At 59.4% G+C, this 20,771-nt stretch overlaps 2 protein-coding genes across 2 annotated transcripts; both read right to left on the reverse strand.

Annotated features, from left to right (window-relative positions):
* Positions 1-255: 255 nt before the first annotated feature.
* Positions 256-5,524, reverse strand: GLCE (glucuronic acid epimerase). Its single transcript, XM_068203485.1, has 5 exons — positions 5,228-5,524; positions 4,633-4,729; positions 3,326-3,830; positions 1,839-2,087; positions 256-1,299 (listed from the first exon to the last, which is right to left on the reverse strand). Exons 3-5 carry the CDS (start codon positions 3,816-3,818, stop codon positions 275-277), a joined length of 1,767 nt encoding a protein of 588 aa, XP_068059586.1. The 5' UTR covers positions 3,819-3,830; positions 4,633-4,729; positions 5,228-5,524; the 3' UTR covers positions 256-274.
* A 1,102-nt stretch (positions 5,525-6,626) lies between these two features.
* NOX5 (NADPH oxidase 5) lies at positions 6,627-18,815 on the reverse strand. The gene is made up of 16 exons (XM_068203366.1): positions 18,465-18,815; positions 17,937-18,087; positions 16,806-17,016; positions 16,224-16,548; positions 15,444-15,597; positions 12,242-12,414; positions 11,574-11,756; positions 10,984-11,116; positions 10,459-10,601; positions 9,722-9,817; positions 9,466-9,648; positions 8,979-9,103; positions 8,441-8,525; positions 7,964-8,063; positions 7,701-7,867; positions 6,627-6,814 (listed from the first exon to the last, which is right to left on the reverse strand). Exons 1-16 carry the CDS (start codon positions 18,582-18,584, stop codon positions 6,683-6,685), a joined length of 2,481 nt encoding a protein of 826 aa, XP_068059467.1. The 5' UTR covers positions 18,585-18,815; the 3' UTR covers positions 6,627-6,682.
* Positions 18,816-20,771: the final 1,956 nt, after the last annotated feature.

Genomic DNA, 20,771 nt, shown 5'->3' on the forward strand with positions numbered 1-20,771 from the left:
CCGTGGACGGCGCTCATCCCACGGGTGCTGCTCCAACATGGACACAAAATCCCGGTTTAAGAGGCCCTGGATGAGCTCTCCAGGCAGCGACCGCGCTTCCAAGACTTCTATGGCTTCTGCAAATGTTTTCCTTGGAAAAGGAAAAACCAATCCCAACAAAACCCATCCTCAAACACCGGAGAGCGTCCCGATCCCAAGCCTTCCAACAGAGCGGTTTTAAGGCCCACATTTCTGGGAAGGACCCGTCGGAAGCGCGGGAAGGACGGGGAAGAGCTCAGTTGTGCTTGGCCCGCCCTCCCCGCAGGTAGCTCTTCCACCTCTTGACGAACTCCTTGAAGACGGGCGCGTCGTCGATGGAGCCCAGCAGCTGCAGCTGGTTGATGTGGGTGGTGTGGTAGTCCCAGCGCGCCAGGTTGGGCGCCGTGCCCAGCATGAAGTGCCGCAGGTCGTAGATGGTGCCCGAGCCGGTGTCGAAGAGCGGCAGCATGGCCTTGAGCGACTCCATGCCGCGCTCGTAGAGCAGCCGTGCCTCCTTGCCCAGCTTCTCTCCAGCCGTCTCCTTCAGGTCGTAGAGGCCGATCAAGGAGTACATGAAGCCGTTGAGCACGAAGGAGCTGGGCGTGGTGGGATACTCCTCGTACCAGTCGTGCCGGTTCATGAACACCGCCTTGACCCCGCGCTGCTCCGCCGGCAGCTTGAAGGGCGCCGTGGCCCTGAGCGCCGCGCCCAGGAACGCCGGCTCCTTGGTCAGCTGGTAAGCCCTGACCAGCGTGGACATGGCCTGGCCTTGCGCCATGGCCGAGTACCAGCCCGGATCCAAGGATTTGAAGCCTTCTCCCAACTTCCTGGTGACCATGATGGGCCAGCCGCCGCGCTCGTCCTGGTTGCGCAGCAGCCAGCGGCTGGCGGCGAAGAAGGCGGCCATGTGGGCGGTGGCCGAGATGGTGACGTTGTCCAGGAGGCCGCGGCCTTTGGCCACCAAGCGCAGCACCCGCTTGGGCATGATCTTGGTTTGCTTCACCGCCTTGGTGTTGGAGAGCCCCACGCCCTTGCGGAGGTCCGTCAGCAGGTCCCGGGTGAGCGTGCTCCAGCTGCTGCGCGCGCCGATGCCGTAGAAGATGTCCCTGTCCCTGAGGGCGATGAGCTGCGTGCTGGACACGTAGTGCACGGTGAAGAGCTGGTTCCTCTCCGTGGTCTCCAGCACCACGGACACGCTGCCGTTGCTCAGCAGCTTCAGGTCGAAGGAGATGATGAAATCCCGGCCGTTGTTGAGCTCCAGGGAGACGCCCTCGGAGCTCTCTGCAAAAAAGCAACCCCAGGAAAGGCCGGCTCAGCACGGAAAGATTCCCCTTTCCAAAGGGTTGGGGCGGATTCCAGAGGCCGTCCCCGCTCCCAGGAGGGATTCCAAAGCTTTTAGAGCAGCCCTTCAATAATTCAACGTTTCTGGGCTGTTACACCTGATTGGATTGGGAATGAAGGATAAGGAATGAAAAGGATGGGGAATGAAGGACTGGGAATGAAAGCATGGGGAATGAAAAGATGGGGAAGGAAGGATTGGTAAGAAAAAGGATGGGGAATGAAAAGGATGAAGAGTGAAGAGGACAGGAAATGAAGCATAAGGAATGAGAAGGATTGGGAATGAAGGACTGGGAATTAAAAGGGTGGGGAACAAAGGACTAGCAATGAAGGATTGGGAATGAAAAGGATTGGGAACGAAGGACTGGGAATGAAGGACTGGAATCAAGGATTCCAGTCAAGGAACAAAGGCCAAACACAACCCCAGCACCCAACAACTCCCATTCCCTGCTCCACCACCCGCCAGAATTGCCAACACCCACCTGGGCAGGAGAACTGCTTGACTCCGGTGAGCCGGGACTTGTCCCAGACGGTGGTGAGGGAGCAGCCCTTGGGCACTGTCCATTCCCCATTCCCGTTCCCATTCCCGTTCCCGTCCCCCGCTGTCTCGTACACCTCCACGTGCGGCGGCTTCTCCGTCAGGTTCTTGCTGTAGTGGCTCAGCCCGTACTGGGCGATCTGGATGGGGTAGAAGTAGCCCTGAGGGCCCCACTGCGTGGAGAGAGGAACTCCTGCCCGGAAAAAAACAAGGAGAAAGCGTTGGAATGAGGGGAAAATTCCTCCTCTGCACCCCAGAATTCCGGGAGCACCACCAATGAGGTTGGAAGGTTAGAGGGAAGTGCTGGGGAAGGAGGGGGTTGGGCCCTTTCCCACTAAAATACGGATTTCCATGGTTTTAGCTGGCAGAGGAATCCCTGGTGTGGTCTTCCCGACTTTTATGGAATTGTGGAATGGGCTGGGTGCAAGGGACCCTCAATCCCATCCCATTCCAGCCCTTCCAAGGGTAGGGCCACTTCCACGATCCCAGGGTGCTCCAAGCTGGCCTTGGACATTCCCAGGATGCAGGGGCAGCCACAGCTTCTCTGGGAATTCCAGACCAGCCAGGAACTCCTTCCCAAAATCCCATCCCTCCCCGCCCTCCAGCACTGGGAGCCATTCCCTGTGTCCTGTCCCACCCATCCTTGATGATTCCAAGGCCGGAGGTGCCACCACAAAACTCCACTCCCAGATTCCCTCATTCCCACATTCCCAGCACCAAATCCAGGTCACTTCCCAATTCAAGACCATTTTATGGAGCACTTCAAGCAGATTTTCAGGATCATCCCAATCCCAAAACATGAGATTTCCCTTCTCACATTCCCAGCACCAAATCCACGTCACTTTGCACTTCCAGCACATTTTAAGGATCATCCCAATCCTGAAGATTCCTGGGGATCCTCTGCTTCCCAGAAAAATCCCACCTTCCACTCCAATGATGCCCTGGAGCCTGCCAGTGCCAGCCCCATTCCCACATTCCCACCAGAACATCCAGGTCACTCCGCACTTCCAGCACATTTTACAGAGCACTTCCGGCACATTTTAAGGATCATCCCAACCCCAAAAATTCCTGGGAATCATCTGCTTCCCAGAAAAATCCCACCTTCCACACCACTGATGCCCTTGACCCTGTCATGCACCTTGCCAGGGCCACCGCCATTCCCACATTCCCATCACCAAATCCAGGTCACTCCGCACTTCTAGCACATTTCATGGAGTACTTCCAGAAGATTTTAAGGATCATCCCAAGCCCAAAAACTCCCGGGAATCCCCTGCCTCCCGCCTTCCACATTGCTGATGCATTCCATCCTGTCACGGACCTCGCTGGTGCCACCCCCATTCCCACCAGAACATCCAGGGCACTCCGCGCTTCCAGGAGCCTTTATGGATCATCCCAACCCCAGAAACTCCCGGGAATCCCCAGGAACCCCACCTTCCACGCCGCTGATGCACTTGACCCGGTCGCGGAGCTCCACGTTGTAGCCCTCGAAGGACATGAAGACGCCGTCGGGCCGGTACGGCGCGCGCTGGGCGTAGACCTTGGAATAGCTGTGGGAAAACTCGAAGCGCTCATTCCCGTCGGCCTGGGAGATGCGCCCGTACACCTGGAAGTACTTCTCCACCCAGCTGAAGGGCAGGAACACCTCGCTGCCCTCGCGCCGCCCCTTCACCGTGTGCTCCTCGTTGATGACGCAGTCGATCTCCTCGTACCGGGGCCCCGCCGCCCTCCCGGCGCTTCCCGCCATTCCCGGCGCTCTGGGCGCGTCCTGGGGCGAGGCCTCCTCGCTGTCGGGAATCGCGGCGGCGCTGCCGGGGCCGCCCGGGGCGTGGTGGGAGCAGCGGGTCCAGAGCAGCAGCGAGAGCAGGGCCAGGAGGGAGCAGAGCACCAGGAGAGCCTTGGAGCTGAGGCGGGCCAGGCAGCGCATGGTGCTGCATTCCTGGGGAAAACCGGGAAAAAGCGGGGAAAACGGGGTCAGGACACAGGGATTTGGGGTTTCCTGGATGGGAATGGTCAGGGTGATGGGGCCAGGCAGCACGTGGTGCTGCATTCCTGGGGAAAACCGGGAAAAAGCGGGGAAAACGGGGTCAGGACACAGGGATTTGGGGTTTCCTGGATGGGAATGGTCAGGGTGATGGGGCCAGGCAGCACGTGGTGCTGCATTCCTGGGGAAAACCGGGAAAAAGCGGGGAAAACGGGGTCAGGACACAGGGATTTGGGGTTTCCTGGATGGGAACGGTCAGCACACAGTCCTGCAGTCCTGGAAAAACAGGGGAAAACGAGGAAAAATGGGGGAAAATGGGGGAAAACGGGATCAGGAAAGGGATTTGGGATTTCCTGGTGGAAATGGTCAGCACACGGTCCTGCAGTCCGGGAAAAACGGGATCAGGAGAGAGGGATTTGGGATTTCCTGGATGGGAATGGTCAGCACATGGTGCAGCATTCCAGGGAAAACAGGGAAAAACATGGAAGAATGTGGAAAAACGTGGTCAGGAGAGAGAGATTTGGGATTTCCTGGATGGGAATGGCACTCATGGCGGAATATTCCTGGAAAAACCATGGAAAAACGGGATCAGGACGGGGATTTGGGATTTCCCAGCTGGGAATGGCGCTCCTGTCCAGGGTGAGTGCAACATTCCCGGGAATCAGGGAAATGTGGGATCCAAGCTGGGAGAGGAACTCCAGGGATCCCAGCAGAGCCAGGAATAAACGGGAATAGGGAAAGGCAGCTCTGCTCTTACCTTAGGGAAAGGGAATTCTGGGAATTCTTGGAATTCTAATGCATCTCGAGCTCCCAGAGGCAATAATCCCGGGATTTACGGATTCCTCTTGGGATTCCTGCAGGGAAAACCGGGGAAAATGGAGCCGGAGCAGCCCCAGATGGAGCTTTTCCTGGGAAATCCTGGTATTCCCAGGAAACTCCTTAGAATTCCAGGAAAATCCTGACATTTGCAGGGAAATCCTGGTATTCCCAGGAAACTCCTCTGACTCCCAGGAAACGCTTCAGAATTCCAGGAAAACCCTCAGGGAATCCCAGGAATTGCAGACCCCATATTCCCGAATCCCAGAGCCGCGATTCCAGCGCTCCACACTCCCCCAGCCCATATCCCGTAGTCCCGCACATTCCCAGCCCGCATTCCCGAATTCCCAAATTCCCACCGCTCCCATTCCCTCATTCCAGGCTCTGGCAGCAACCCCGAGGCGGTCCGAGCACTCCCGGCCCCGGGTAACCGCGCTGCCCTCTGTCTCCCCCGCTCCCATGATTCCCACCAGTGCCGCTATTCCCACCATTCCCGTTATCCCGGGAATTCCCGGGAATCCCGGCCCGCTCCCTACCTGCGCCCAGGGCCTGGCGGGCGGCGGAACCCCCGCGCGGGGCAGCGGGGGGAGCACGGAGGGGCCGCGCCGGGGCCCCGCCCTCGCGCGCCGCAGCCAATGGGAGCGCGCGGGGGGCGGCGCGCGCGCCGGGCGCCAGCCAATAGGAAAGCGCGGCGCGGCGGTGCCGCCGCCACAACGGCGCCGGGTAGGGCAGGGCGGGGCGGGGCGGAGGCGCCGCTGCCCCGGCGGCTCCGGGAGCGCTGCGGGCGCCGCTCGCACCCGCGCGGGGCCCCGGCAGCGCCGCAGCCGCCGCTGGCACCGGCGCGGCCGGGGGGGAGCGGCGGGAGCGGCCCCGCCCCGGCTTCCCGCGAGAGCGGCGGCGGCCAATCAGAGGCGCGCGTTTAAGGGGCGGGGCTTCCGGGAGGACCGCGCCGCTGATTGGCTGGCTGAGGCCGCGCCCACCGCGTGGTCACGTGGCGGGGCCGCGTGAGGCGGGAGCCGCCGGCTTTGATCGGGATAATTAACGGGGATTAATGAATAATTAATGACTAATTGATGGATAATTGATGAAAGGAACCGGGAGAGCGGCGGGCTGGGCAAGGCGACTCAGGGAGAGCGGCTTTGCCAGGGGAGGTAGGGAATGTTGGGAAAATTCCCACCTGGAAAAGCTCCAGGCATGGAAGAGCTGTCAGACAGGGCTGGAATCACATCCCGGAGGGATTGAAACCCTTCGGATGTGGCACCTGGGGATAGCAGCTTGGTTGGAGTCCAGGATCTCCAAGGGCTTTTCCAACAGGAACAATTCTGTGATTCCAAACAAATTCCAGATCCTCCATCCCTAAAAACCACCCAGCTCGGGATAAACCCAGCGGAGCCAATGGACGCGATTCAATCCCAATCCATCGCTAACCCTGGGAATTCTGCACCTTGCCCACCAGGAGCTGCTGCTTCGGAATGGATCCCAGGCCTGGAAAAGGCTGGAAAATCAGGAATCCCAAGAGGAATTGTTATCCACGGCCTCGCCAGCTCCTGATTCCTGGATTCCGTTGATTTCCCAGGAAAACTGATCCCAATCCAGCGCAGATTCCGTGTTCGAGGCAGCAGCACCTCTGGGACACCGATTCCCATCCCGGTTTTTCCTTGGTTTTGCCAAGGAGCTGGAATTGCTTCCATCAACCTCAACATTCCCACCAGTTATTCCTCAGATCCAAGAAAACTTTCCCATCTTTTCCTCAATCCTTCTCCAGATCCAAAGGAAACATTCCCATCTTTTCCTGATTTATTCCTCAGATCCGAAGGAAAGTTTCACATGTTTTCCTGATTTATTCCCCAGATCCAAAGGAAAGTTTTCCATCTTTTCCTGATTTATTCTCAACATCCAAAGGAAACATTCCCAGAGCTCCGTGGCCCAGCCCCGTCCCACGCTCCCAGCCCCAGCGGGTCCGAGCTGGGCCGCCCCGGGACCGGCTCCGGTCAGAAGTTTTCCTTGGAGAAGCGGAAGCCGAAGCTGCGGCAGTGCCCGCGGATGACCCTGGCCAGCGCCGCGGAGCCGCAGAAGAACACCGCCACCTTCCCGCGCCGCTCCGCCGCCACCTTCCCGAACACCTGCGGCGGGAGCACCCGGATCCGCCATTCCCTTCCCTCCCCGCCCGTTCCACCCTTCCATGATCCCGTCCCATCATCCCTGGGCTAGATGAGACAGCTGGGATGAGGACATCCTTGGGGTCCCTTCCAACCCAACCCATTCCATGATTTTCTGACCCCATTCCATGAGCCCATGATCCCATTCCACGATTCCACAATCTGACCCAAATCAGAGGCTTGGAATGAGATCATCTTCCCATTCTCTCCCAACCCATTCCCTGATTCTCTGATCCCATACCATGATTCCATGATCCCGTACCATGATTCCATTCCTCAGTTCTCTGATCCCATTCCCCGATCCCATACCATGATTCCATGATCCCATTCCCTGATTCCAATCCCCAGTTCTCTGATCCCATTCCATAATCCCATTCCCCAGTCCCATACTATGATTCCATGTTCCCATTCCCTGATTCCATGATCCCATTCCATGTTTCCATTCCCTGATTCCACAATCCCATTCCCTGATTCCATGATCCCATTCCATGTTCCCATTCCCTGGTTCCCCAATCCCATTCCCCGATTCCATGATCCCATTCCACATTCCCATTCCCTGATTCCATGATCCCAATTCCATGTTTCCATTCCCTGATTCCACAATCCCATTCCATGTTCCCATTCCCTGGTTCCCCAATCCCATGATCCCATTCCACGTTCCCAATTCCCCGATTCCATGATCCCATTCCATGTTCCCATTCCCTGATTCCATGACCCCATTCCCCAGTTCTCTGATCCCATTCCCCGATTCTCCGATCCCTTCCTTGGCACCGCTCACCCTCTCACACCCCCAGCATTCCCGTTCCGGGGATCCGGGCGGGTGTGGGCCGCGCATCCCGGATTCCCTGACCTTGGCCCAGTCGGGGCGGCCGGGCTGGGTGCGGCTGCGGAGCCCGGAGATGGAATCCCGCTGCTCCCGGGCCGCCAGCAGGTCCAGGGCCAGCTGCAGCCCCAGCGCCTTCACGTCCCCCTTGCCCAGCGCCGAGGTCATGTACAGGTGCAGCTCCAGGAACTTCCCTGGCAATCCCAGGGGTTCCAGCTGCCCGCCGGCATCCGGCCCCGCTCCAGGGCCTGGGGGTTTTCCCGGGAAGGACGCCGGGCGGTCCCGCTCACCTCCCGGCTCCAGCTCCGCCTGCTCCGTCTCCAGCTTGGCCAGGAGGCCCAGGAACCACTGCAGGTGCTGCTGGGCCCGCGTGATCCAGATGAAATCCACCTGGCAGGGCGGGAAAGCCTCGGCTTGGGCACTCACCGGATCCCGGCACCAGATCCCGATACCAGATCCCAGCACCAAATCCCAACAACAGATTCCGGCGCCAGATCCCGACACCAGATCCCAGCACCAGATCTTGGTGCCAAATCCCGGCACCAAATCCCTACACCAGATCCCAACACGAAATCCCAGCACCAGATCTTGGTGCCAAATCCCATCACCAAATCCCAGCACCAAATCCCAACACCAGATCCAGGCTCCGTTCCCAAAAGTCCCAGACTCAAGGGATGCTCCCAGGCTCTCCACCCCGGAACCCTGCAGCCCCATCCCAGGCCAAGCCTGGATCCCACACCCCCTCTTGCTCCCACTCCCATTCCCACCTTCCGGAGCGTCATCTCCTCATCCCGCCGTTCCTCGCTCCAGGAGAAATGGCAGCTGGGGCAGCTCCGCTTGCGCCGGCGGTACCTGCGCGGGGGAGCGGCACTTCCTGCTCCTTCCTGCCCATTCCTGCCTTTTCCTGCCCCTTCCTTCCCATTCCTGCTCCTTCCTGCCCCTTCCTTCCCATTCCTGCTCCCTCCTTCCTTTTCCTGCCCCTTTCCTGCCCATTCCTTCCCCTTCCCTTCCTTCTCATTCCTGCTCCCTCCTTCCTTTTCCTGCCCCTTTCCTGCCCATTCCTTCCCCTTCCCTTCCTTCTCTCCCGGTGCCTGCCCATGGCCAAGCTCCCTCCAAATTCCCAAGGAAAATCCTGGCACCAAGGGAGGCCCCACCTGTGGCCATGGGAATGGATCCCAAGGACAGAATCCCAAGGATCGAGGATTGGATAACAGCTCCACCCAGGCACCCATCCCATCAATCCCTGGGATATTCCCAGGAACTGGGAATTGGAACTGGGAATTCCAAGGGCTCGGGGGAACCCACCGGAACATGATGCTTTGCAGGATGGAGGCGAAGGGGGTGATCCCGATGCCGGCTCCAATGAGAACAGCGTGCTCCGAGGTGAAGATCCGCCGGCTCGGAGTTCCGTAGGGACCGTCCAGGAAGCACTGGGAGAGATCGAGACTCAGGGACAGATCCAGCAGTTCCAGGGGCTGGAGCAGCTCCCGGGTGGAGGAGAAGAGCACAAAGGGGATCCCGGAATTTAGGATCTTCCTGGGGTTTTGTGGGAGCAAGGAGTGGGTGGGAAGGACCGGAGTTTTCCAGGAGGGCAGGGTTTGGATCAGCCCAGGTGGGATCATCCGTGCACAGGGATACAGGGATGGAGCAGCTGGGAATGGGGATGGGATGGCGGGAACAGGGATGGGATGGACAGGAACAGGGATGGGATGGACAGGAACAGGGATGGGATGGTGGGAATGCTGATCCCAGTCCATTTTCCGGGATCCAGGAAAGGCGGGCACATCCTCACCTTGACGCTGCAGCTCCGCTGGGTCTCCCCGGGCCCGGCGCCCTGCAGGAGAGGGGAGCAGTGACCATCCCCCCTTCCCAAGCACTCCCAAAATTCCCTGGATTTGAAGTGTTTTCCCACTGGGCTGCACACACATTTTCCAGCTGTCAATGCCACAATAATATCCAAGGAATTTCTTTCCAAAGAGGAGTTTTTTAAGGAGCTTTATCCCATTTGGGATCCAGTCGCTGTCCCCTGGGATCGGGGCAGTGCTCACCCCCTGCTCCAGGTCCTTTCCCGGGAAAGCAGCTCCAGAGGCTTGGAACGCCGTCAGCTCCACGGCTCCGTCCCTGCCAGAGGCCACGGATCCTTCCTGGGAACAAAGGCTGGGAATCAGCACTGCGATCGTTGCTCCCGGGATCTGCTGGGCCTCCAGCAGGGTCATAGGAATTCCCATTCCATGGAGCACAAAATCCCATCAATCCCAAATCCCACCATCCCATCTATCCACCCCAAATCCCATTCCATGGAGCACAAAATCCCCTCAGTCCCAAATCCCACCATCCCATCCATCCATCCCAAATCCCATCAATCCCATCCATCCCTTCATCCATCCATCCCAAATCCCATTCCATGGAGCACAAAATCCCCTCAGTCCCAAATCCCACCATCCCATCCATCCATCCCAAATCCCATCAATCCCATCCATCCCTTCATCCATCCATCCCAAATCCCATTCCATGGAGCACAAAATCCCCTCAGTCCCAAATCCCACCATCCCATGTATCCATCCATCCCAAATCCCACCGATGGGAATTTGTGTCCCTCTGCCAAGGCTGTGTGACCCTGATGGAGGGACACGAATTCCCATTCCATGGGATACAAATCCTTCAAGGTTGGGCAAGCAGGGAATGTTCATCCTGAGGGATTCTCTGGCTGGGATGATCCCATGGGATCCACTCCACATCCAGCTGCACCCATCCCTTTGCTCTGATCCCAATCCCACAATCCCACCTGTTCCCAGTGCCGGCTCTTCCGCTCCCTCCGGCTCTTCCCGGGTCGATTCAGCTCTGGGCCGTGCGATTCCAGCTGCTGGAAGTACTCGTAGAGCTTGGTGGTCCACTGGCCCCGCGCCCGGATGTGCAGCCAGAGGGTTTCTGTGGGATCAATCCCAAAATCCTGGAATTCTATGGACTGGGAAGAACTTCAAACCCAACTCATCCATGGAACCGCCTTCCATAGCCCAGCTCGCTCCAAGCCCCATCCAAGCTGGAAAAACATCACCATGGGCATGGAAAACAGATCCCCAGGGTGGGAAACAGAACCCAAGGGAAGGGAAACAGATCCCAAGTGGGAAAACAGATTCTGGGGGTGGAAAACAGATCTCAGGGATGGGAAATATTCCAGGGATGGGAAACAGATCCCAAGGGTGGGAAACAGATCTTGGGGATGGAAAACAGATCCCAAGGGTGGGAAACAGATCCATCCCGGGGATGTTACGGGAAAATTCCAGGGAAATCTGCAGGGAACACGAGGAACCTGGCTGCTCCGGAGCGCTGCTGATGGAGAAGGGGTGCCACTCGTAGGCGGCGATGGCCGGGATGTTCAGGTAGATGTAATCCCCTGGCTGGAAGCGGAAGGATTTCGGCCTCTGGATCACCAGGTGGGTCACCTGCAGGACAACGGGAGCAGGAAAACTGGGAATGTCTGAAGGAGACCTCCCGCTGGTTTCGGTGCGGCAGAAAATCCGGGTTCTGCCCCCCCGTTGGGTTTGTTCCCCATTCCCTGCCCGGTCTGGGTTGCACAAAATCCCAGTACAGACTGGGCTCAAACTACGGGATTTGGGGAAAAAATTCCGTGTTCCAGGTGTTTTTGTTCTGCTCCGGTTGTTTTGTGAGTTTTCATTTGACAAAAGAAGGGAAAAGGCTTGGAAATAAAGGAATTCCTTTGGCCTCCTGCTGCCACCTCCAGCTTTTCTGTGTTTGGTTGTTCCTTCATTCACAGAGGGCGGGGAAGAGGTGGGATGTGGGATAGTGGGATTTGGGGTGGATGGATGGATGGATGGATGGATGGATGGATGGATGGATGGATGGGATTTGGGAGGTTTGGGATTTGGGATTTACTCCCACCTTGGAGGGCAGCAGCTTGGCCTCCAGGATGTGCAGATCCCCCGCCCGGCGCCACGCCCAGCCCAGAACCTTCTCCAGCACGAAGAGGGAGCCGGGAATCAGGAACCACTTCCAGAAGTGGGGACCGTGCAGGAGCAGCAGGAACCACACGGGGATGTAGGAGAGGTGGCTCCAGTAAAAAACCTGGGAATGGGAATGGGAGTGGGGATGGGAACAGGAATGGGGATGGGAAGTGCTGGACCTAAATGGTGCTTCTTGGTGGGGCTGTCTGGGTATCCCAGTGGGAAAAGGCAGCCCAAGGGAATCCTGGAATCTCTGGGATTTGGCTTGGAAAGGACCTTAAACCCATCCAGTTCCAATCCCAACACCTCTCACTATCCCAGGCTGCTCCAGGGACACTGCCAGGGATCCAGGAGCAGCCCCAGCTTCTCTGGGAATTCCATCCCAGCCCCTCCCAGCCAGGAATTCCTTCCCAACCTCCCTGTGGCACTGGGAAACGATTCCCTGGGTCCCGTGGGGAAGAAAATCCCAGGAATCCTGAACTGCTAGTGTGGCATTCCCAGGGCTCCGGGGGTCCCACGGGGCAGCACCAGCGTGGGCACCCACGGGTACCCCCCTTCCCACCATGGCAACCCCCGCATTCCAGCCGGGAATTCCCATGGGATCACCTCGAAGTGGCCGCCTCGCCGCACGCAGGGGCTGGAGCAGGCGAGCATGGCCAGGAGCAGCGCCAGCAGCGCCAGCCCGGTCTGCGGGGCAGTGCCACCAACGCCGCCAGCGCCCGGCCGCCAACGCCGCACGTACTCGCCCAGGGCCACGAGCCAGTCCCGCCGCGCCAGGCCTGGGGACACGGGCACGGCTCAGCACCGCCGCGGCACGGCCGTGCCACCCCCTGCTGCCCCGCCGGGAATGCCCGGCCGGGAATGCCCCGGTCCTGCCCAGAGCCCGGCCCGGGCCTGGCACCGCGTCCCGGCTGTCCCGGGGGTGTTGGCACGGGAGGGGCAGGGGGAGCAAAGGCGGCCCCTGGAGGGACAGAGCCCTGGCACCCGCTCTGGGATGGGGACTGCGGGTACCAGGATGTGGGGTGCCGGGATTTGGGAATGCCGCGATTGGGATCCCGCTCAGGACCTCGGCTGTCCGGCGGGAGCCGCTAGAGGGGGATCACAGCCCGCGGCTGCTGTGCGTGCCCTGTCCCCTGCCCGTGCCCTGTCCGTGCCCTGTCCCCTGCCCGTGCCCTGTCCCCTGCCCGTGCCCTGTCCCCTGCCCGCGCCCCGCACTGTCTGGTCCCTGTCCCCTGCTCGGCCCCTGTCCTCATCCTCGTCCCTGTCCCCGCCTGTGCCAGCTGTGTCCCCATGTCCCGTGTCACTGACTCGCCTGTGCCAGCTGTGTCCCTGTGTCCCTGTGTCACTTGCCCGCCTGTGCCAGCTGTGTCCCCGTGTCCCCGTGTCACTGACCCGCCTGTGCCAGCTGTGTCCCCGTGTCCCGTGTCACTGACCCGCCTGTGCCAGGTGTGTCCCCGTGTCCTGTGTCACTGACCCGCCTGTGCCAGGTGTGTCCCCGTGTCCTGTGTCACTGACCCGCCTGTGCCAGCTGTGTCCCCGTGTCCCTGTGTCACTGACCCGCCTGTGCCAGCTGTGTCCCCGTGACCCCATGTCACTGACCCGCCTGTGCCAGCTGTGTCCCCATGACCCGTGTCACTGACCCGCCTGTGCCAGCTGTGTCCCCGTGTCCCTGTGTCACTGACCCGCCTGTGCCAGGTGTGTCCCGTGTCACTGACCCGCCTGTGCCAGCTGTGTCCCCGTGTCCCTGTGTCACTGACCCGCCTGTGCCAGCTGTGTCCCTGTGTCACTGACCCGCCTGTGCCAGCTGTGTCCCCGTGTCCCGTGTCACTGACCCGCCTGTGCCAGCTGTGTCCCCGTGTCCCTGTGTCACTGACCCGCCTGTGCCAGCTGTGTCCCCGTGTCCCGTGTCACTGACCCGCCTGTGCCAGCTGTGTCCCTGTGTCACTGACCCGCCTGTGCCAGCTGTGTCCCCGTGTCCCTGTGTCACTGACCCGCCTGTGCCAGCTGTGTCCCTGTGTCACTGACCCGCCTGTGCCAGCTGTGTCCCCGTGTCCCGTGTCACTGACCCGCCTGTGCCAGCTGTGTCCCCGTGTCCCGTGTCACTGACCCGCCTGTGCCAGCTGTGTCCCCGTGTCCCTGTGTCACTGACCCGCCTGTGCCAGCTGTGTCCCTGTGTCACTGACCCGCCTGTGCCAGCTGTGTCCCCGTGTCCCTGTGTCACTGACCCGCCTGTGCCAGCTGTGTCCCCGTGTCCCGTGTCACTGACCCGCCTGTGCCAGCTGTGTCCCCGTGTCCCGTGTCACTGACCCGCCTGTGCCAGCTGTGTCCCTGTGTCACTGACCCGCCTGTGCCAGCTGTGTCCCCGTGTCCCTGTGTCACTGACCCGCCTGTGCCAGCTGTGTCCCCGTGTCCCTGTGTCACTGACTCGCCTGTGCCAGCTGTGTCCCCGTGTCCCTGTGTCACTGACCCGCCTGTGCCAGGTGTGTCCCCGTGTCCCTGTGTCACTGACCCGCCTGTGCCAGGTGTGTCCCTGTGTCACTGACTCGCCTGTGCCAGCTGTGTCCCTGTGTCACTGACCCGCCTGTGCCAGCTGTGTCCCCGTGTCCCGTGTCACTGACCCGCCTGTGCCAGCTGTGTCCCCGTGTCCCCATGTCACTGACCCGCCTGTGCCAGGTGTGTCCCCGTGTCCCTGTGTCACTGACCCGCCTGTGCCAGCTGTGTCCCGTGTCACTGACCCGCCTGTGCCAGCTGTGTCCCCATGTCCCGTGTCACTGACTCGCCTGTGCCAGCTGTGTCCCCGTGTCCCTGTGTCACTGACCCGCCTGTGCCAGCTGTGCCCCTGTGTCACTGACCCGCCTGTGCCAGCTGTGTCCCCGTGTCCCCATATCACTGACCCGCCTGTGCCAGCTGTGTCCCTGTGTCACTGACCCGCCTGTGCCAGCTGTGTCCCCGTGTCCCTGTGTCACTGACCCGCCTGTGCCAGGTGTGTCCCCGTGTCCCTGTGTCACTGACCCGCCTGTGCCAGGTGTGTCCCTGTGTCACTGACCCGCCTGTGCCAGCTGTGTCCCCGTGTCCCTGTGTCACTGACCCGCCTGTGCCAGCTGTGTCCCCGTGTCCCGTGTCACTGACCCGCCTGTGCCAGCTGTGTCCCTGTGTCACTGACCCGCCTGTGCCAGCTGTGTCCCCGTGTCCCGTGTCACTGACCCGCCTGTGCCAGCTGTGTCCCCGTGTCCCGTGTCACTGACCCGCCTGTGCCAGCTGTGTCCCCGTGTCCCTGTGTCACTGACCCGCCTGTGCCAGCTGTGTCCCTGTGTCACTGACCCGCCTGTGCCAGCTGTGTCCCCGTGTCCCTGTGTCACTGACCCGCCTGTGCCAGCTGTGTCCCCGTGTCCCTGTGTCACTGACTCGCCTGTGCCAGCTGTGTCCCCGTGTCCCTGTGTCACTGACCCGCCTGTGCCAGGTGTGTCCCCGTGTCCCTGTGTCACTGACCCGCCTGTGCCAGGTGTGTCCCTGTGTCACTGACTCGCCTGTGCCAGCTGTGTCCCTGTGTCACTGACCCGCCTGTGCCAGCTGTGTCCCCGTGTCCCGTGTCACTGACCCGCCTGTGCCAGCTGTGTCCCCGTGTCCCCATGTCACTGACCCGCCTGTGCCAGGTGTGTCCCCGTGTCCCTGTGTCACTGACCCGCCTGTGCCAGCTGTGTCCCCGTGTCCCTGTGTCACTGACCCGCCTGTGCCAGCTGTGTCCCCGTGTCCCTGTGTCACTGACCCGCCTGTGCCAGCTGTGTCCCCGTGTCCCTGTGTCACTGACCCGCCTGTGCCAGGTGTGCCCCCGCGTGCGCGGTCCCCAGGGCCAGCACCAGGTGTCCCACGCGCTCGTGGCCCCGCACGTGCAGCTCCAGCGGGAACAGCTCCGCCAGCGGCGTGGAGCGCAGCCAGGTCAGAGAGCGCCGCAGCATCAGCGCCTGGGGACAGCGACAGGGACGGGAGAGAGGGACAGGAGTGAGGACAGGGACAGGGGGCAAAGAGGGGACAGCGGTAAGGACAGGGACAGGGGAGAGGCGGCGAGGGAGGGGACAGAGACGGGACAGGGACAGGGGTGAGGGAGGGGACAAGGGACAGCGATGGGGACAGGGCGGGGACAGCCACAGGGGAGAGGGACAGGAGTGAGGACAGACACAGGGGGAAAAGAGGGGACAGCGGAGAGGGGGCGAGGGAGGGGACAGGGACGGAGGTGAAGGCAGGGTCGGGGGAGAGGGACGGTGACAAGGGGCGAGGGAGGGGACAAGGGACAGCGATGGGGACAAGGGACAGGGACGAGCAGTGGGCGAGGGCAGCGGCCAGGGCACCCGGAGATACCGGGGGCAAATGGAAATGCGAGGCACTGGGAGATACCGGGAGAACGGGAAATGGTGGGAGACTATGGGAAATTCCAGGGGAACGGGAAATGCTGGCGGACAATGGAAAACGCCAGGGACAACAGGAAACTTTGGGCCAGCATCTCTCCTGGCCGCCCCGGGCCCCTCCCGGCCTTGCCGGCTCCCTCCCCTCCGTGTCCCCCGGTGTCCCCCCGGTGTCGCGGGGCACTCACGGCCAGCAGGGCGCAGTTGAGGTTGAGGCTCTGCCCGCAGCCCCGGGCCAGCGCCAGGGCGGGGCCGCGCTCCCGGTGCCACAGAGCCCCCAGGGCGAGCAGGAGCGCCGTGGTGGCGACCCAGCCCCCCAGGCAGCACAGCCGGGCCCGCTGATCCCCGCGGGATTCCCGGGAAAAGCAGCAGATCCCGGCCTGCTGATCCACGCGGGATTCCCGGGAAAAGCAGCAGATCCCGGCCCGCTGGTCCCCGCGGGATTCCCGGGAAAAGCAGCACAGCCAGGGCTCGGCAGGACTGGGACTGGGGGGCTTCAGCCAGCTGGCGGCACTGGGAAAATGGGAATTGGGGTTTGGATGGGAATTTGGGATTTGGATGGGGAACGGGAGCTGGAGAAGTACCCAGCCCGAGGTGGTACCCGGCCCTACAGCCAGAGTTGCAGCATCCCTGCATCCATCCCAAAATCCAAACCCTGCCCCATCCCAACCCATCCCTGATCCAATCCCAAACCTCTCCAGCTGTTCCCTACCCCACTGTGGGCCCCCCATGGAATCCTGTCCCAGAAATCCCAGAGTTCCCCTCCCCACCTGATGCTCAGGTTCTCCAGGAGTTCCGGAAACGCTTCCAGCTGCTCCCGGAGCTCCGGGAAGGTGATGGAGCCGCTGTGATCCCGGTCGAGGGCCTGGAGCAGGGCCTGGCTCAGGGCCCCGAGCCGCTCCTTGGGAAGGGCCAGGGAGCTCTCCCGGAGACACCCCCGGAGCACCACCCGCAGCTCCTCGGCATCAATGGAGCCGCTCCCTGGAAACCGGGAGAATCCCGATATCCCACAGCCCTACGGAGCCACCTCCATCCCAATATTCCAGTCCTACGGAGCCACCTCCATCCCAATATCCCACAGCCCTAGAGAGTCACTTCCATCCTGATATCCCACAGCCCTGTGAAGTCACCTTCATCTCGATATCCCACAGCCCTACGGAGCCACCTCCATCCCAATATTCCAGTCCTACAGAGCCACCTCCATCCTGATATCCCACAGCCCTATGGAGTCACCTCCATCCCAATATTCCACAGCCCTACGGAGTCACCTCCATCCTGATATCCCACAGCCCTACGGAGTCACCTCCATCCCAACAATCCAGGAATTTTCCTCACAGGAAGGAAAAACCTGGGTGGGTCAGGATCTGCTCCCTGGAGAATCAGATTGATCCTGATATTCCTGAACCCTATGGAGTCACCTCCATCCCAATTTTCCAGTCCTATTCCAGGAGTTTTCCTTGCAGGGTGGAATATCCTGGATGGGTCAGGATCTGCTCCAAGGAACCAGGGAGAGGATCATGGGGAAGGCATCCAGGGGAGGTTTAGGTTGGGATTTGGGAATATTCCTTCATGGAAAGGGTGGCATTGGAAGGGGACTTGGGGACAGGGTCGAGTGTGGGAACGGTTGGATTTGATCTCTGAGGGCTTTTCCAACCCAAATGATCCCAGAATTTCAGGAAAGTGGGATGGGGAGTTGGGATTGGAGCAGATCCCGCTCTTCCCAGCTGATGGGAAATCCTCAAGTGTGACTGATGGAATCCTTGGCTTCCCGTTGGAATTTTCCCATTCCCACATGGAATGAGGGCAGCAGCCTCATCCCAGCCAAAGCCGGATGCTCAGAGAAGACCAAATCCCAAACCTATCCCAAAAAACCCCAAGGAATCCCGTTTCTCTCCTCTCACCATCCACGTCGTACACCTGGAAGAGGAAGCGGAGCTTTTCTGTGGAATTCCCACAGAGCAGCCGGCGCAGGGATCCCAGCAGCTCCTCCCGGCTCAGGGAGCCGCTCCCGTCGGAATCGAAGAGCGCAAAAAACCTCTCGGCAAAGAAGGACTGCAGGAAAAGCGGGAATGTTCCCGTGGAGCAGGAAATGTTCCCGTGGAGTAGGGAATTGGGAATGTTCTTCATGGATCAGGGAATGGGGGAATATTCCCATGGAACAGGAAATGTTCCCATGGAAGAGGAAATGTTCCCATGGAAGAGGAAATTGGGAAATATTCCCATGGAACAGGAAATGTTTCATGGAGCAGGGAATGTTATTCATGGATCAGAGAATCAGGGAATGCTCCCATGGAGCAGGGAATTCCCACTGATCTCTCCTCTCTTCCCAAGGATCTCTCACCTCTTTCTCATGGATCTCTCCCCTTTTCCCATGCATCCCATTCCCTCCTTCCCACGGATCCCATTCCCTCTTCCCACGGATCCCTGACCTCCTTGACCTGCAGGGCGGATTTGAACTCTTCCAGGCTGATTTCCTTCTCCTTCCCAGCGACATTCCCAAATCTTTTGCTCACCCAGCGCAGCCACTCTGTGTCCACCGCTGCTCCCATGGCTCCGGAGCAATCCCTAAATCCCAACAATCCCTTTTTGGGATACCCCAGCCTTGTTCTGATGAGCTCCTGGCATGGAGTATCCCAAAGTTGGATCCTGCAGGGATCAGCCGCATTCCGTGGAATCCCAAATTTCCATGGAGCTGCCAAGCCCAATTCCTGGGATAATCACAGGGCCCATGGGAGGGTCCCCGGGGATTCCTTTTTCCCGGAAAACCCAAGCAGGGATCATCTCCCATTCCCTCCTTCCCCATTCCCATTCCCTCCCTGCCATTCCCTTTTCCATTCCCTCCTTCCCCATTCCCATTCCCTCCTTTCCCAGCCCTCCAAAATTTCTCCAATCCCCCACGCTCCATGAAATCTATCAGCACTTCCCAGCACCCCGGATTTCCCCAGGATCCAAAGGAAAATCCAAGTTCCAGGAGCCTTTTCCTATCTCCAGCCTCTCCCGTTCACCTCCAACTGATCTGGAAATCCTGGAAAAGCCCGCGGCGTTCCCGAGGAGAGGGATGGGTCCAGCTGGGATAAATCCCAAATCCCTGCTCATTCCCATTATCCCTCCCTTCCCAAATCCTGCCCAGCTCCGTGGCCCATCCCGATCCCGCTTTTTCCAGCTGTTGTTTATCCCTTTGCCAATCCCTGCATTGGACGTTCCCTGTCCCCTCCATCCCTCGGGAATTGTGTTCCTGCCAAACCCATCTGGAGCCGCCATTCACGGGATCCACTCCCGAATCCCGGCCCGTCAGGAACACACCGGGAACGTCTTCTGCAGATGCCATCCTTTGATTCCCTGCGGAATGGATCCGCCCGGGACGAGGTTGCCATGGGAATGTCAGGAGCAGATCCAGGTAAAAGCATTCCCGCGTTCCAGAGGCATCCGAGCCCCCGGATCCTGGCCGGAATAACTGCCAGGAGCTGCTGGAGCACGGAACTGATCCCGAAAAGTTCCAAGAACCCCCAGGATCTCGGGATAAACTGGATTCGATCCAGCCCTGTCCTATCCCAAATCCAGACTTTTTTCCCATCCCAAATCCAGCCCTGACCTATCCCAAATCCAGCCTTTTCCCCCATCCCAAATCCAGCCTTTTCCCGGGATCTCCGTGCCTTTATCCCGGTATTTCTGGGATCCCGAAGGTTTTTCCCGGGATGGAGCTGCTCCCTCCTTTTCCCGCTGCCTTTCCAGCTCTTTGTGCCGTATCCAGGTGCATCCACAGGGAGAAAACCAGAAATTCTCCTGCTTCATGTGGGATTTGGGGCTCCATAGGGGCTTTTCCTGGCTCCAAGGAATGGCAATTCCAGGTGGGAATGTTGGGAATGGGGGCCAGCAGCAATGGGAGCTCTGTTCCCAAGTTTCCCTTGGATTCCATGGAATTTCCTCATCCTGAGGAATTCAATCCCTGTTTTTTACAGAAACCTCTCCCCGTTCCCAACTTTTCCTAGGATTCCATGGGATTTCCTCCTCCTCAGCAATTCCAGGAGCCCTTCCAAAGCTCCTGGAAGCAGCTCCAGGAAATCCTGGAAAGGAGGGGAAACTCAACATTCCCGTGGGATTTATCCCTGGGAAAAGGAGGGAATGGGCAAAATTCCCAAAAGGAACAACCTGGAGTGGAATTCCTGGAAAAACAGACAGGAAAAAACCTCTGCATTGATCCCAACGAGCCGGGATTTGAGCAGAATTCCCAAATTTTCCGCTCCATTGGAATCCTCTTGGAGTTTTTGGGAATGGCTCCATCAATCCCGTGGATTCTCCTCCAGAAAATTCCTAAGAATTCTGCCATTCCCAGCTTTCCCATTTCTCACCCCACTTCCAATATTTTTTATCCTTTAATTTCCTGGAATTCCCTGGAAGTTTTTATCCCAAAAATTTGCTTTTCCCCCTTTCCCCCCCCCCCAAATTTTTCCAAGGATCCCAAGTGGTTTTTTCCCACTTTTTTCTCATTCCCATCATGGACTTCTGACAGCAAAAATTCCAAAAAATCCCAGATTTTCCAGCCTTTCCCACAGATAAAGTGATTTAATTCCAAGAAATTGTGGATTCTTCTTAAAAATTTGCTCAATTTTCCATGTTTTCCACCCGTTCTCCCTAAATTCTGAAGGATTATCCAAGAATTCCTTGGATTTTGACTCATCCTGAATTTTACCAAATTCTCCCATTAATCCAGGCCAGTAAAGCAGGGAAACATTGAA

The sequence above is a fragment of the Anomalospiza imberbis genome, chromosome 13, assembly GCF_031753505.1.
Source record: "Anomalospiza imberbis isolate Cuckoo-Finch-1a 21T00152 chromosome 13, ASM3175350v1, whole genome shotgun sequence".
Lineage (NCBI taxonomy): Eukaryota > Metazoa > Chordata > Aves > Passeriformes > Viduidae > Anomalospiza > Anomalospiza imberbis.

What these genes read in the sequence shown, in the direction of transcription:
- NOX5 (XM_068203366.1), bottom strand. Translation starts at nt 18,584, where the DNA reads ATGGGAGCAGCGGTGGACACAGAGTGGCTGCGCTGGGTGAGCAAAAGA. An exon ending in AGAGCCGGCACTGGGAACAG is followed by an intron (nt 9,818 to 10,458) that starts GTGGGATTGTGG and finishes CTTTGTTCCCAG; the next exon opens with GAAGGATCCGTGGCCTCTGG. An exon ending in GAAAGGACCTGGAGCAGGGG is followed by an intron (nt 9,649 to 9,721) that starts GTGAGCACTGCC and finishes AAAAACTCCTCT; the next exon opens with TTGGAAAGAAATTCCTTGGA.
- GLCE (XM_068203485.1), bottom strand. Translation starts at nt 3,818, where the DNA reads ATGCGCTGCCTGGCCCGCCTCAGCTCCAAGGCTCTCCTGGTGCTCTGC. An exon ending in GTGCATCAGCGGCGTGGAAG is followed by an intron (nt 2,088 to 3,325) that starts GTGGGGTTCCTG and finishes TTTTCCGGGCAG; the next exon opens with GAGTTCCTCTCTCCACGCAG. An exon ending in CAAGCAGTTCTCCTGCCCAG is followed by an intron (nt 1,300 to 1,838) that starts GTGGGTGTTGGC and finishes GCTTTTTTGCAG; the next exon opens with AGAGCTCCGAGGGCGTCTCC.